Genomic DNA, 14,372 nt, shown 5'->3' with positions numbered 1-14,372 from the left:
TCTTGCACACTGTATGTAGTTGGGCAATGGATGTGATCTGTATTTCTATTGCTATATGTGTGACAACTGAGTAAAAAAATGTGTGTTTTTGTGTGTGTGTGTGTGTGTGTGTGTGTGTGTGTGTGTGTGTGTGTGTATGTGTGTGTCTCTCTCTGCATGTGTGTGTGTGTGTCTGGTGTAAAGGAGTGCGCGTGTTTGTGTGTGTGCGCGCGCGGGTGAACGAGCATACATGCGTATGTGTGTGTGTGTGCGCGTGTGTGTGCATGTGTCATAATAATGTATATTACAAAAGATATTTTGTTTACTTAAAAAAACAGGAGGAGAGAAGAGGAGAGAGGGATGAGGGGGAGAACCCATGAGGGGATAAGGGAGGTTTGGTTTGGGGAGAAACAGGATAATATGCAGGGGCACGAGAGAGAGAGAGAGAGAGAGAGAGAGAGAGGCCTGTGGAAGAGGAGAGGGGGAATGGTTGGAGTAGAAAGGGGAGGTTTGTTTTTTGGGAGAAGCAGGATAATATGCAGTGGGGGCTGAGAGAGAGAGAGAGAGAGAGAGAGAGAGAGAGAGAGAGAGAGAGAGAGAGAGAGAGAGAGAGAGAGAGAGAGAGAGAGAGAGAGAGAGATAGGTGGGCCTGAGCTGAGCCAAGAGCGATCATCATAGGTGATAATTGTAAAATATTTGTGTTGCTCCATCCTCCGTCCCAAAGGCTTTGAAGTCCAGGCAGGTCGCTGTCTGTTCTTGTCCCGGTGGGACAGTCTGAGGCTGATTTATTGGGGCTCAGACACCCAAATTACACTCTCCGGCCACCGCTGCACCGGCAAAGGGGGTAATCGCTTAATACAACATGTTAATTGTAGCCATGAAAGTTATCTGGAATTATGTCACCCCCCTTCCCTTTAGATAAGTGTTTTTCACCCCTTTCCCCAGGTGTGAATGGGATGGGGAGCTGCTAGGGGAAAGGAGCTTATCTTGATAAGACTGCAATTTGTCAAGTTTGTCCCAATTTTTCACTTAACACCCCACTGCTGGGGGGTGAGGCTTAACTTTCAGTTAGCACTTCCTACGACTTTTCTGCTTCTGTGTGAGCATGTTACTACATTTCAAACTTTTTTTAAAACTCTTTTTTCCATTTGAAGTGTGTGTGTTTTTTTTTTAATGCTTGTTCAAGCTTTTGCCGTCTTTAAAATATGCGAGTCCATGAGACAACACTTTACAATTTGTCAATGTAATGCTCAAAGAGGAGTCAAAAGAGAGCCAAAGGAAGAGGTCAACAAAAATGACACAACAAAGAAACATATAAATCCTTAATGCTGCACAGAGAAAGAAAAAGTCAAAGTTGCAAATGTTAGGCAACGCACGGTCGGCTATGTGCATTCCTACAGGTTGTTGGACGAGCCGAGGTTTAGTTGAAAGGAGCCGCGGTGAAGAGACTGCTGAGAGGAGAGCAGGAGGAGGGGTGTGTCAGAGCAGTTGAGAGATGCCCGCTCCATGCAGTTTGCCTCCAGGGAGTCCATAAAGACATAGTAGCACACCTTTGCTTATAGGCAAGCGTACCATGTGACACACTTACAGTCAGCCTTTAAAAGCGCCTCTCGCCTGTCAGAGCGAGTCACAGGTAATCACGCAGCAGTGCACAGGTGAGGTGAGGAGAGGCGAGGAGTGGAAAGGAGAAGAGAAGAGAGGAGAGGGCCGTTCATTCTGAACAGGCCAGTCTTTACAGGCAGTGACAACTCATTCAGTTCTCACAGCGAGTAGCCTTCAACCACAGTCTCTACGCTCTCAAGACAAGACAGAGGACTCATGTGATTTCGGCTCCTTGGAAGGTATTGTGTTTGTCTCTGAAGTTTAGAGACCAGCCTCCTTTACAGTTTTTAACGCACAGTTTTTAGACAGGAGGCTCAGAAGATTTTGACACCCCAGAAGGTATCTCCGGTTGCTTGCGTTTTGTTACAAACTTTAAGGACCAGCATCTGTCCCCTGCTTCCACTCTTAACAAGCAGCCAGGGTCAGAAGACATTGACACTTCAGAAGGCAGCTCCGGTCACTTGTGTTTGGCACCGAAGTTTAAGGATCAGCCTGTCTCCACTGCCTCCACTCTTAACAAGCAGCAGCCATGAGCAGCCTCGCCAGCACAGAGTCTGATTTCTCAGACGAGGAGCTGGACAGCAGTCCTCTGGGCCCTGAAGACGACGACAGCAGCGGAGGCGAGGAACCCTCCAAGAAGTCTCCTGGCGACGGGGACGGCTCCGCGTCCAGCTCCGGCCCCAACCAGGGCGTTGCCTCCAAAGCGGCCGGCGGTAAGAAGAGGAGCCGGCCCGTGCGCTCCAAGGCCCGCCGGGTCGCCGCCAACGTGCGCGAGCGCAAGCGCATCCTGGACTACAACCAGGCCTTCAACTCGCTGCGTCTGGCCCTCAACCACGACCTGAGCGGCAAGCGCCTCTCCAAGATCGCCACGCTGCGCCGGGCCATCAACCGCATCTCTGCACTCTCCATCTTCCTGAGGAACCATCCGCCGCCACCCGTCCCGGAGCGGACCTGCAGCCACGTGGAGTGCCTGCACGGAGGAGGTGCTCAGGAGGAGCACGGGATGCTCGCACCAGGAAAGGAGAGGGACTATAATAATAATCAGGCGGAGAAATACCTCCTGCACCAGCACCAGCACCAGCACCAGCACCACCACCAGCCTGAGCTGCAAACCCCACCGCCGCACAAAGCTTACAGCCACATGTTACCCTCGGAGCCAGCACAACATCTCTACCCGGAACTACCTCCGCTGGCCGCTGGGTCGGCGCCGGCGTGCCCGCCCTCGCCACACTACGCCCAGTACCCGTCAGACTCCCAGCTGTGCGTGGGCGGCCACCACGGACTCTACAGCCACCCACGAGGTGGTGAGGAGACGTTCCATAACAACAACAACAACCACAGCAACAACACTACTCACAGCAACAGCAATGGCGGCCAGTTTTATGGTGTGGCGCCGGGCTACCAGTATGGGGTGAAGGCGACATGCCACCAGAATCACATGGACAACTTTGTGGACTCTCCTGCTGCTGCTGCGGCAGTGCCGTTCTCATGGCAGTTTGGCTACCTACAGGGAGCGAGCTATCACCAGCAGTCTCTTACTATGCACTGAATACCTCTCAGACAGGTGTGAAAACATATGACTAGTTGGAATGCGGAGGAGATTTTTTTTCAAAACGGTGCACATAGCAAAAGACAAAAAGATTGTTTACCTTGTCACTTAAGGAGACAGAGGGACTACCCCAACCTTACAAAGCTGTGACTGACTCTTATGCAGCATGTGTGTGGGACATTATATGCTGTGTGTGTGTGTGGGGGGTGTGTGTGCTTGATGAGACACACTGAATGAGTCAGGTGTATTTATGTTTATGTATATAAATGCTCTTTGAAATGTTATGGTGCGGCTTTATTTGAATGGACATCAGTTGTCTGCAATAGAAAAGGCTATCCCCTAGAGATATTGTAATAAATGGATGACCTGTCAGCTGGCAGAGGTAACTCTTTGCAGAGTAATGACTTTTTGCTAGTACGTGAAACTTACTTGAACATTCTTCAGCTCCCATAGAATTCTGTGTTAAAATCCGGCAGTATTTTTAACATCGTAATGAGAGCTGAAGTACTGAACAAATATTCTTTTAATTCTAACTTCATAATGGACCGTATCTGGTGCTGAAGTTCTAATCCCGTATGTGATCATACTCCTCTGTTTATCAAGTCCGTGACATGACAACATTTGATGTGTCAGTTCCAAGAATGAGACAGCCCCCTTGGGGTGGAAACTTCTCTCAGGTGTATGTTGAGAGACAGAAGAGAGAGAGAAGGAATGAATGACTAAGACTGAAAAAGTGGACCATGATGCATGAGTGTGTGTGTGTGTGTGTGTGTGTGTGTGTGTGTGTGTGTGTGTGTGTGTGTGTGTGTGTGTGTGTGTGTGTGTGTGTGTGTGTGTGTGTGTGTGTGTGTGTGTGTGAGTGTGTGTGAGAGAGTGTGTGAGCGAGAGAGAGAGAGAGAGAGAGAGAGAGAGAGAGAGAGAGAGAGAGAGAGAGAGAGAGAGAGAGAGAGAGAGAGAGAGAGAGAGAGAGAGAGAGAGAGAGAGAGAGCAATGTGTCAGTGTTCTTGCTTTTCTCCACACCCCATTGAAAGCATTTTCATATTGTATTTCAAAGCATGATTTATTATGACCTGCAGTTTTTGTGCAGTATTTTATTTTTGTAATTCCTGATGTCTAATGTTGAGTATGCAAATAAACATGCTGCTTGTTAATGCTGAACATATCTTTCTTGTTTCAGTTCCTTAACACATGCACGAACACACACACACATACACATACACATACACACACACACACACACACACACAGACACACACACACACACACACACACACACACACACACACACACACACACACACACACACACACACACACACACACACACACACACACACACACACAGAGTAAAAGGCCTAGGTTAGGGACCATTTCCCTCACTGGTCATAAATACAACTGGTTTGTTGGCTACTGCCTCTCTGTCTGTGTTGGAATGTGTATAGGTTACAACAACACCCTACGGCCCGATGTACATATTTTTTTTTTTCATCCTGTAATTATCACCATCCGTGGAATTCCTCTTCTGAAGGAGGTGGTTGGTCCACTATTGCCTCTTTTCCACTGAAGGTTTTCTGGTAGGCCTACAGCTCAACACAGCGCGACTCAGACGCCACTTTTTGCTTTACGATTGAGCTGTGTCGTGCCTATTCGAAAAGCAAAAAGTGGCGGCCGAGTCACACTGTGTGGGGCTGAAGGCCAGTGGTGTAGTGTACTTTTTTATGGTGGGTATACTGTATATTTGAGCATTTTTTGAAGTTGGTATACTGTATATGTTTGTGCTATTCAAAATAATGGATCAATCAATTTTAACTGGGTATACTGAAATCCCTGAAATCAAGAAGTGGGTATACTCTGTGGTATATTTTTAATTTTAAGTGGGTATAGCCTACACCACTGCTGAAGGTCTACCAGAAAACCGGCAGTGGAAAAGAGGCATCGGTGGGATGAAGGAGTGGCAATCCTGCCTCAAAACACTGGCCTACTAGTCAGGCCCCTTTACCGGTCCTAGGTAAAAGGAGAACGTATTGCTGAAATCGTAAAAGCATTTTTGCAAGAGCAAGATATACATAATGTACAATATGCAGTATAATGCATTCAAAAATAAAGGACAAGTAAATTCGCTGGCATATAATGTATGTAGACTTTGGAAAAGATAATTTAACACAAAGCAATTTCACACAGCTACAAATGTATGCCTTTCCGTAATTTTTCTAAGCTAAAGTGTGAGCGATCTGAAGTCCAAGTCACACAACAAAAGGCATATTTGTATTCCAAAACAAAATGAGTCTTGGCCTACCGAGACCAAATTAATAATAATTTCTGTGTTCAGTCAGTGAAGAGATTTGAGTTTATGATGGAAGGATCAAAAGTTTGGCATGCTACTGTACAGTAATGGGGGGGGGGTTGTGAGTCATGATGCTGGGGAAGACTAGGCTTACACAAATCAGGGGCAGAGAGAGAGAGAGAGAGAGAGAGAGATAGAGATAGAGAGAGAGAGAGAGAGAGAGAGAGAGAGAGAGAGAGAGAGAGATAGAGATAGAGAGAGAGAGAGAGAGAGAGAGAGTGAGATGGAATTTCCAATGTTTTCATTTAGTATTATACCGACGAGACAGAGAGATAGGCAGACAGACAGGTAATCAGACAGACAGAAAGACAGACAGACAGACAGACAGACAGACGGGTAATCAGACAGACAGACAGTAGCTAATCAGACAGACATACAGACATACAGAGAGACAGACAGACAGGCAGGCAGGCAGACAGACAGACAGACAGACAGGCAGACAGACAGGAGAATGGGATATGTGATGTGTATTGGCCAGGCCAGGGGGGGAGTGTGTTTATGGGAGATAATGTGGCCATGGCTAAGTGGAGAGTAGTGAGGTGAGAGGTGTGGTTATGGTGAGTGAATGGGCGAGCGAGGGAGGGAGTGAGTGAGATGGACAGATAGGGGAGAGGAGCAGAGGAGGCGGAGAGGCAGGAAACAACAGATTTGCCTGGAGCTGAAAGGAGAGAAAAGACCCCCCCCCCCTCTTCTCAGACGATGTGAGTCAATCCCTTGATCTCATCAGCCTCAGACTAGACAGACGGAGAAAGCCCTGTCCGTCATGGCTGATGCATCAACACGACACGGCACTGGGATAACAACATTAGGTCCATGTTCATGTCCATGTCCAAAAGGTAAATCAGTAAGCTACCAGCATGAATACACCTGGACAAAGAGTACAGCACAATAGAAGTAGTACCATTGTGTGTGTGTGTGTGTGTGTGTGTGTGTGTGTGTGTGTGTGTGTGTGTGTGTGTGTGTGTGTGTGTGTGTGTGTGTGTGTGTGTGTGTGTGTGTGTGTGTGTGTGTGCGTGTGTGTGTGTTTAAAGGGCCCAGGTTTTGGAATGGCTGGATAAAATTAGATGCCGGGTTGAGAATGAATAGGCCACTTGACTTGTCATATGATGGCTCGACATTTGCTGTTGTACCCTTTGTCATTCAGCTACAGTAAAATTACGTTTATAAAAATTCCCATGTCAACAATTCTTCGTCTTTACCTTAAGTTAACTGCAGGAGGCAGTATTTTCCAGTTATTATTCAGTATTGTACATAACATAATGGATACTGCAGCTTTAAACTTTAACTGGGGGCGTTGGCGTCAGGTGACTGTCGGGCACCAATTGCCCATTGTGCTCTGTTTTAAAAGTTGGCACCTGTTGCTGGAGGTAGGAGGCATGCTACCGCTTGTGGCGGTTTTAGTTAAGATGGTTGTTTGCCAGCTTTAGTCAACCATAGGACTTGGCACTTCGCCTTAATATGGCAATTTGCGCGTGGTGCGCATTGGTCACTGTGGTGTGACTCGTAAAAGACGTTGTGGTTGTGAGCGTCCTTTCAAGCGCTGGCTATCCCCTGCCCTTTGTCATGGTAGGTCTGATCACTTCTCCCTTTATTCCACATCGCATATTAACCATGCATGTGTGACTCACTGGTTGTCATCCATCACTTTATTAGGAAATTGTGTGGGTCTCGTGAATGACTTCTCCTCCTGCCGTGCGTGAACGTGCCCATCTGTCTTGGTAGGTTGTCACACTTTCCCTTTTTAACCAATGATGATTATTAATTATGAAGTGATCATGCTTATACCCTATGGTAACTTTGCGCAGGTGCCGTGGGTCTCCACTTGGGGCTGTCCGCGGGCTGCTGCTTCGCCCTGTAGTTGCCGTAGAGGATATTTAGTGCTTGTGTGTGTGTGTGTGTGCAGGTGTGCGTGACATTTTTCATTTGCTTTGTCCAGGAGAAATTTTCAGTCTGTGTATTGTTTTGTTTCGTTTGCCTTTTCTGTTCACTCCACACTATTGGGCCCGCGTAGTGCGCGGATCATCCTAGCCTACTGTGTACTTTATCTAATGCTCAAGAGAGGATCTCCAACACTATTTTATGGCTGTTATACAGGGAAGCTGTCTTGGAAGAGAAGAGTTTTAAAACGCTTGTTGAAGGTTGCGAGAGATGACCCTACCTTGTGGCAGCTGGTAGCTTTTCATTCCACCAGGGGGCATCCATGCAACCAAGGTAGGAACACTTGAGTCAGACTGCCTCAATAATTCATCAATGTTGACCTAGACATGCACTGTGCCTTCATTCCTACTATAGGGAAGCCTAGTTGTGTAGACCTGTTGACGTTGACTGTCACTGAAGGTGCACCACCTCAGCATAGCTGACACATGACTAATGTTCAATGACAGCCGGTATAATGCAATACAGCATGAATGACCTCATGGCATTCCTTCACTTGCGGGAAAGATGAGGTAGATGGGTTGACTGGTGACGAGTGATAGTTTTCGCAATCCTCCTCGACAGGTAAATCAAATTTTATTCCTTTGAATTTTCACACGAAGTAAACACACAATATGCAGGGTAAAACAGGAACCCTGGTGAATCCCATAAAATTGAAGCCATCATCTTGTCCAGGGCCGGTTCTGGCTTATTTGGTGCCCTAGGCGAGTTTGAGTTCTGGCGCCCCCCCCCCCCCCCCTCTTTTTTATACCTTACAGATCACAAGAGTAATATCCGTAGTAAGCTTAACTAAATAGCATCAAGAACAATAACCGTTTTTCATCAAATGGATTTGTGGTTCTTTTTGACAGGCGACCAACACATCAGATTGAGTCGCATGAAAGTAGTTTCACTGTGTGGTATGTTGGATGTGATGGTGGTGGGGCCCCCAACCCCAGATGAGATGGAGGTTATCAATGTGTTTGAATTGTAACGTGAAATTGAAATGCCAGGAGAGTGATACAGTAGGCCTACATTTGCATGTAAAATGCATGTGTAGACAATAAGCCTACCAAGGAGGTCTGCATTGATCTACACTACCTACAGCATCACAAAGCATGGCAGCATAACAATTTTAATAAGCTACACATTTGTGCTGTCTTCCAAACCAATTTCATTTCTGGACTGGAAATAGTGGTGCATTTGTGAGTAGGAGAATGAGAAGGGGGCTATCTATGTGTTTGAACTGGAGGGACAGGTTGAGAGAAAGGGAGAAGAGCTGTCACGCTATTGAATTTCATAATATACAAAATATAGTAAATAGCCTCACTTGTCTGCTGTGCATGGTTCTGTTACATGATTAATGTAGGCTATGTCATTATGGTCTGGAAATTAATGTTTTTTTAAGCTTACAACAAGCAGGTAATTCATGTGGATGGAAGGAGATATGGCAGCTAAAATTGTTTTAAACATTGCACCAGTCTTACTTTACATTGCTTGTCAACCTAAGCAAGTAGGCCTATTATGATATCAGGTGGGTGTTAGTGAGTAGTGAGTAGGCTACTAACAGCTACTTTACTGGATTTCATTGCTTGGCATACTTGGCTAATGTTAGCATGCTAACTAGCGATTTCTCTGATCAAAAACAAAGCTCTTTTTCTCTCTAATTCCAAATAGTAACCTCATAACTATTAGGCTTTCCATAATCACAAACGGTTGCTGATTAAATCACATAGTTCCAAAACACCCTCTGAAACTCCTGCATCATGCAATGAGTGGTTTAATGAGAACATAATAATCTCCATCCAGCAGAGCAGCACTATTGTTTGCGCTTGCCCTCTCTGTCTCTGGAGTGAGTCTCCAAATTCAAAATAGAGCGCAGGCTGTAGGCTGTCACTCGTCCCGCCCCCTTTCTCAGAACTGTCTGTTTATTGGTTCACAGACTTCCCAGAGACAGTTGGAAGCGATATTACCACTGACTTGTTATAATAGAAGTCTGTGGATATTACTATTGGCTGAGGGGCGCTTTGCCGTGAGGAGCGCTTTCGCCACTCTTTGTTGATTGCGACTTCATAAAAAAAAAAACTTCATATCGCAAAATTATGCATAGGAGAGCGCCATTTCGGCGCCCCTTCTTCACATGGCGCTCTAGGCGACCGCCTAGCCGGCCTATGCTAAAAACCGGCCATCATCTTGTCACCCAGTCAGAAAATCGCTATAACCAGAGACAATCACGGTGGAAAGGCCTCAACCTAGAAAATCTTTGCTAAAACTATTTCTAAACGATTAATTATTCTCCTGATAGGTGGTTTATTACATCTGCTGGTGATTTCAATCCCTTGACATGGCTATCATCAAGAGTCTTTGAGAATTATATAAATGGTGCAGCTACTAGTCCCACACAATCTCAAATGTGTAAAGAGATTTCTTGAAGGAATTAAATTAATTAATTAATTTAATTGACCACTTAACTGAAGAACATTGCTACAAAATAAGCTTTCATTGGATTCAGTTCTGTGATCACACATTACACAGCAAAAATACCCCTGTTAAATAGGGGATATTCCGCAAAATGACAACATTTATTTCAAGCAAAACAAATCTGCTAATCGGGTAAACCTTTTTTTCTTTTTCCACAGTTATTGGAAAAAATATTGAGAACTAAATTAATTCATTCATTTCCCCAAAATGACTTATTTAGCAGTACTAGCAGACAGCAGAGTAGACATTACAGTTCACCATTGAATCAGAGACTTTGTGTATGGACCAGATGAGGCTTTTCATAAATCTTGTATGGGGCATTCACAATCTAAAAAAAAACATATTTAATGGCTACTGTTTTGATCAGGTTTGTTTTTGGGAATGTCTAGGTGAAGGGCTAGTCACAATCTAACAAAAAATATTAAATGGCTACTGTTTGGGAATGTATGGTGGAGGGCTATTCCTCCAATGAAAAAAGAAGAACCGCAACACCGATGCTCCCATTTACTTCATTTTAATGTGACGTTTCGGGCCACCCTGGCCCTTCCTCAGACATAAACAGGTGATTGTGCAGCTGACCCTTAAATTACAAATAGGAGGGCTATTCCTCCACCATTTGTCTGCCCACTTTGATGTAATTACTCTTGCTTTCCGTTTCCCCATCACAAGAGTTTTTATCCATCGCTTCCACAGCATCTGTGCACCACTGATGTTAAGAGCCCAGGGTTCCTTGGTCTATTGGGTCTTGAAAAAAGAGTACCGACAAATTTAGTGAAGACTTGATTCATCACATCTGCAGTTCAACCGTTTAAGAATCATTATTTTCCTTCACAGGTTAAAAGAGCAATTGTCTATTAACTGAGGATGTAAATATTTTGCATGCAAGTTCATTCAGGTTTTTTTGGTATTGTTGATATCAGCACTGGCTCTGGGAAAAAAAACAGTCAGTTGTAGATTCTAATGTCTTTCATTGAACAAGAGGGGGGTATACTGCTCTTTTCCCCTCCAAACTTGCTGTGGTTTTAGCTGATCAGGACACCACACTGTTACCCACCACTGAAAATGAATAATTTATGAATGGATGGCTAAATAAGCAGTAAAGAAATAGCAATACAGTATGCTATAAATACAGTATATACAGATTCATACGCAGTTAGGTATTTCCAAATACAGAAGTAGCCTATATGCGTCTAGTGAAGTGGTACCCTAGCCTTTAAGACACGGCTTTATACATTTGATGTTACACCAAAAAATAGCAGCAATTTGACCAGAATAACGAAAGGGCTGACTGACCTGTTGTCCACCTTTCCTTTTTCTATTTGTAGCAGACAGTCCATTTATGTGTCTGGATATAGCCAATTTTTAATTTCACACACTTTTTCAATTTCACACACACACACACACACACACACACACACACACACACACACACACACACACACACACACACACACACACACACACACACACACACACACACACACACACACACACACACACACACACACACGCCATTGTCCATTAGGCCTATATTTAGGCTATTTACTGATCATAATAGGCGACAGTTTAGAGTACATACCAATGTCAATTTTTGCATCAGAACACACAAACATAAATGCAGGAGATATGGTAACCTATAGACATTCAACATTTGTAGGCTACATCCATCGATTCAACATAGACATTCATCAATTATACTTGAAGGGGAATATTTTCTCAGTGATTGAATTCAGTTTTGTGATAATGTCAGCCAGTTTTTATCCATAAACAGTTCAGTAATTACTGAATCAGGACATTTGTGTATGTGGACTGTGTATTAAGGCTGTCATAATGGTAGCCTATCCATAATTACAATGTCAAATTTCAAATGTTTTGATCAAATGTTTTTAAAAAAAAAAAAAAAAAAGAGGGGAGGGGGGGGGTGTCAGGCTCCTTCAACCATTCCTTTTTCCTGGTGAACCAGAAGCTATGTGTTGACGCCCAGGGGGCTGGGCTACACAAACAGGCTACTGGTTCACCAGGAAACCATTCCTTGCCTCACGTATAAAATGTTAATGACCGTGTCTCTATTACAGGAGTTTTGATCCAACTTCGTCCCACAGTATTTTTCTACGACTTCAATTTTCCAGCACCACCAAAATAGGAACTGTAGGTTCACTGGCGCCTGACCTTTGAAAAAGAGTGTAGATAAATTCAAAGGCTGTATTTTAATACATCAAGCGCAAGTATAATAGGCTAGACTATAAATGTATGCTATTTGTACACAACTTAATATTTGCATAATTGTATATGTTTCCATCCTTATGGTACCATAATGTGAAATTTGGCATTGGTAGGCTAGACTAACTAGACTTTTTTCTCTGGTCGCACTGGTGCACCTAAAAATATTTTTTATGTGCACCAACACAAAATGTAGGTGCACCCCAAACATTTCTGACTGCATCAATTTATTTTAAGTTACATTACATAACATTACATTATATTGCATTTGGCAGACGCTTTACAACCAAAGCGACTTTCAAAAGAGGACATAATCAAGCCAACATCACAAGCAAATACAAAGTGCACAGGAGATATACAGAACAACACGTGCAGTTGCAAAGAGGGGTTAGTTTTTCTTGTTGTTTTTTTTGAGTAAATAACGAGTACACACACACACACACAAACACACACACACAAACTAAACTAAACTAAACATCATATCAGGAGTCTGCTCTGGGGCAAGGCCAGCTCAAGCATTAGTCTAGTTGATTCTCTCGAAAGAGGAAGGTCTTTAGTTGTTTCTTGAAGGCTGCAAGAGATGTGCTTAGTCTTGCTGCCTCTGGGAGACCGTTCCACCACTTGGGTACCACAACGGAGAACAATCTTGACTGGGAGTACCTAGAGCGACTGGATGGCAGAGCCAGACGGCTTGTGCTGGATGAGCGCAGTTCTCTTCCAGTAACATAGGGCGTTAGTAGGTCCTTCAGATAAGCTGGGGCCGTTCCTGTGATGGTTTTGTAGGCAAGGGTCAATGCCTTGTGCTTGATCCGGGCGGCGATCGGTAACCAGTGCAACTCAATAAATAGAGGAGTAACATGGGTCCTTTTGGGTTGATTGAATATCAACCGTGCCGCCCCATTCTGGATCATCTGCAGAGGTTTTAGCGCACAAGCAGGTAGACCTGTCACAACAAGACTTACATTTCTCCCAGATCACCTGCGATCATCTAACACAGCAGGGCTGTCAGGAGGAGGCCTTTCACAGCTAAACACACCTACACACATAAAACAAAACAAAAATACAAAGGTTATTTTAAATTCTTTTATTTTAAACTTTTATTATAAACAAAATCTTCAAATGCGTGCTACGACGAGTCAGTGATATGACTTTGGTGATGTGTACTGTAAGAGTGATGTCAGTCTCAACAATTTAATTGCTGGGAAACACACAGGTGTGTCACACAGCAACTGCCAATCAAAACATTAAGAGCTCTTGTCCAAATTTCCATTTTGAAAAAAAAAAACGTTTTTATTGTGTTTCTCAGCTCAGTAAAATTACCATTATTTTGTTTGAATTTGGTAGAAACCACAAGATAACGTTAGCCCATATACAATTTCCCTGATACCTGGAAATCACGATGATATCTGGACATTTATGGACATTTATGACCTATTATTATATGGTTGTGACGTCATCAGTCGAATGCTCCATTCATTTCAACGGGGCTCCCCAACGTTCGCACGTCTGTTATTTTTCGATAACGGACGGGTTGGTCTATAACAGACCGCTGTCAATGGCAACAAGACTTTTCACTGCTAAAGCGACTTTTCAACAAGACTCTAATCAGCTGCTGTGATAGACAACACCTGTTGTCCTGGCTACCTAGCTGTTGCCTAGCGGTGTTCCACAACGGCACTGTTTTGTTTTGCGCAGCAACAATCTTAACATTAAATAGGCCTAAAGAAATGTCCCCGCCATTTGTGTGAGTCATTTAAGTATATCCATATAATAAGCGGGTTAACTTTCGGCGAGTCGGTCGCTTTGTGGAATAGCAGCACTTCAGAGAGAACAAGACCCCTCCGCTCCGCGTCGGGGTCTAAAGATTCTCTCTGTCGTGCTGCTATTCCACGGTAGCGACCTTCTCGCCGAACGTTAACCCTTACTTATTGCCCTCCCTTCCCATTCCGTGGTTGTGTTCCCAAACACAGGCAAAGATTTCAGTGTGACTTCCAGGCCAGTGTCACAGTGATGGTGGCGTTACCAAACCAGTCAAGGGCTGTCAGTCATTGATATCCAGAAGGGACCTCATATTTATTGTTCTCTCCACTTGCACTGCAAAATGCATGGAAAGCAAGTTTTCACTTGAAGGTCCTGAAAACACATGGGCAGTTCCCCATGTTAATACGGCCATAGCTTCTGTAATGTGATGCCTGTTAATTATGAACAGGGGCGGATTTAGATGACCTGGGCCCCCTATAGCAGGGGTGCTCAACTGGCGGACCCAGGTCCGGATGCGGACCCA

The 14,372-nt window shown here is 44.4% G+C and overlaps 1 protein-coding gene and 1 long non-coding RNA gene across 2 annotated transcripts; both read left to right on the top strand.

Moving 5' to 3' along the window:
* The first annotated feature begins 2,110 nt into the window (after positions 1 to 2,110).
* On the top strand, positions 2,111 to 3,130 carry LOC134453829 (class A basic helix-loop-helix protein 9-like). Its single transcript, XM_063204578.1, has one exon. The coding sequence runs from the start codon at positions 2,111 to 2,113 to the stop codon at positions 3,128 to 3,130; it is 1,020 nt and encodes a 339-aa protein (XP_063060648.1).
* Positions 3,131 to 6,753: 3,623 nt separating this feature from the next.
* Positions 6,754 to 7,409, top strand: LOC134453619 (uncharacterized). The gene is made up of 3 exons (XR_010035678.1): positions 6,754 to 7,039; positions 7,127 to 7,191; positions 7,279 to 7,409. It is a non-coding gene; the product is annotated as an uncharacterized LOC134453619 (long non-coding RNA).
* The last annotated feature ends 6,963 nt before the right edge of the window (positions 7,410 to 14,372 follow it).

The sequence above is a fragment of the Engraulis encrasicolus genome, chromosome 8 (genome assembly GCF_034702125.1).
Source record: "Engraulis encrasicolus isolate BLACKSEA-1 chromosome 8, IST_EnEncr_1.0, whole genome shotgun sequence".
NCBI lineage: Eukaryota > Metazoa > Chordata > Actinopteri > Clupeiformes > Engraulidae > Engraulis > Engraulis encrasicolus.
The sequence above is the reverse complement of the archived record's forward strand: the minus strand, read 5'-3'. Positions and strand labels throughout refer to the sequence as shown.

Coding starts and splice junctions, on each gene's coding strand:
- LOC134453829 (XM_063204578.1), top strand. CDS start 2,111: ATGAGCAGCCTCGCCAGCACAGAGTCTGATTTCTCAGACGAGGAGCTG.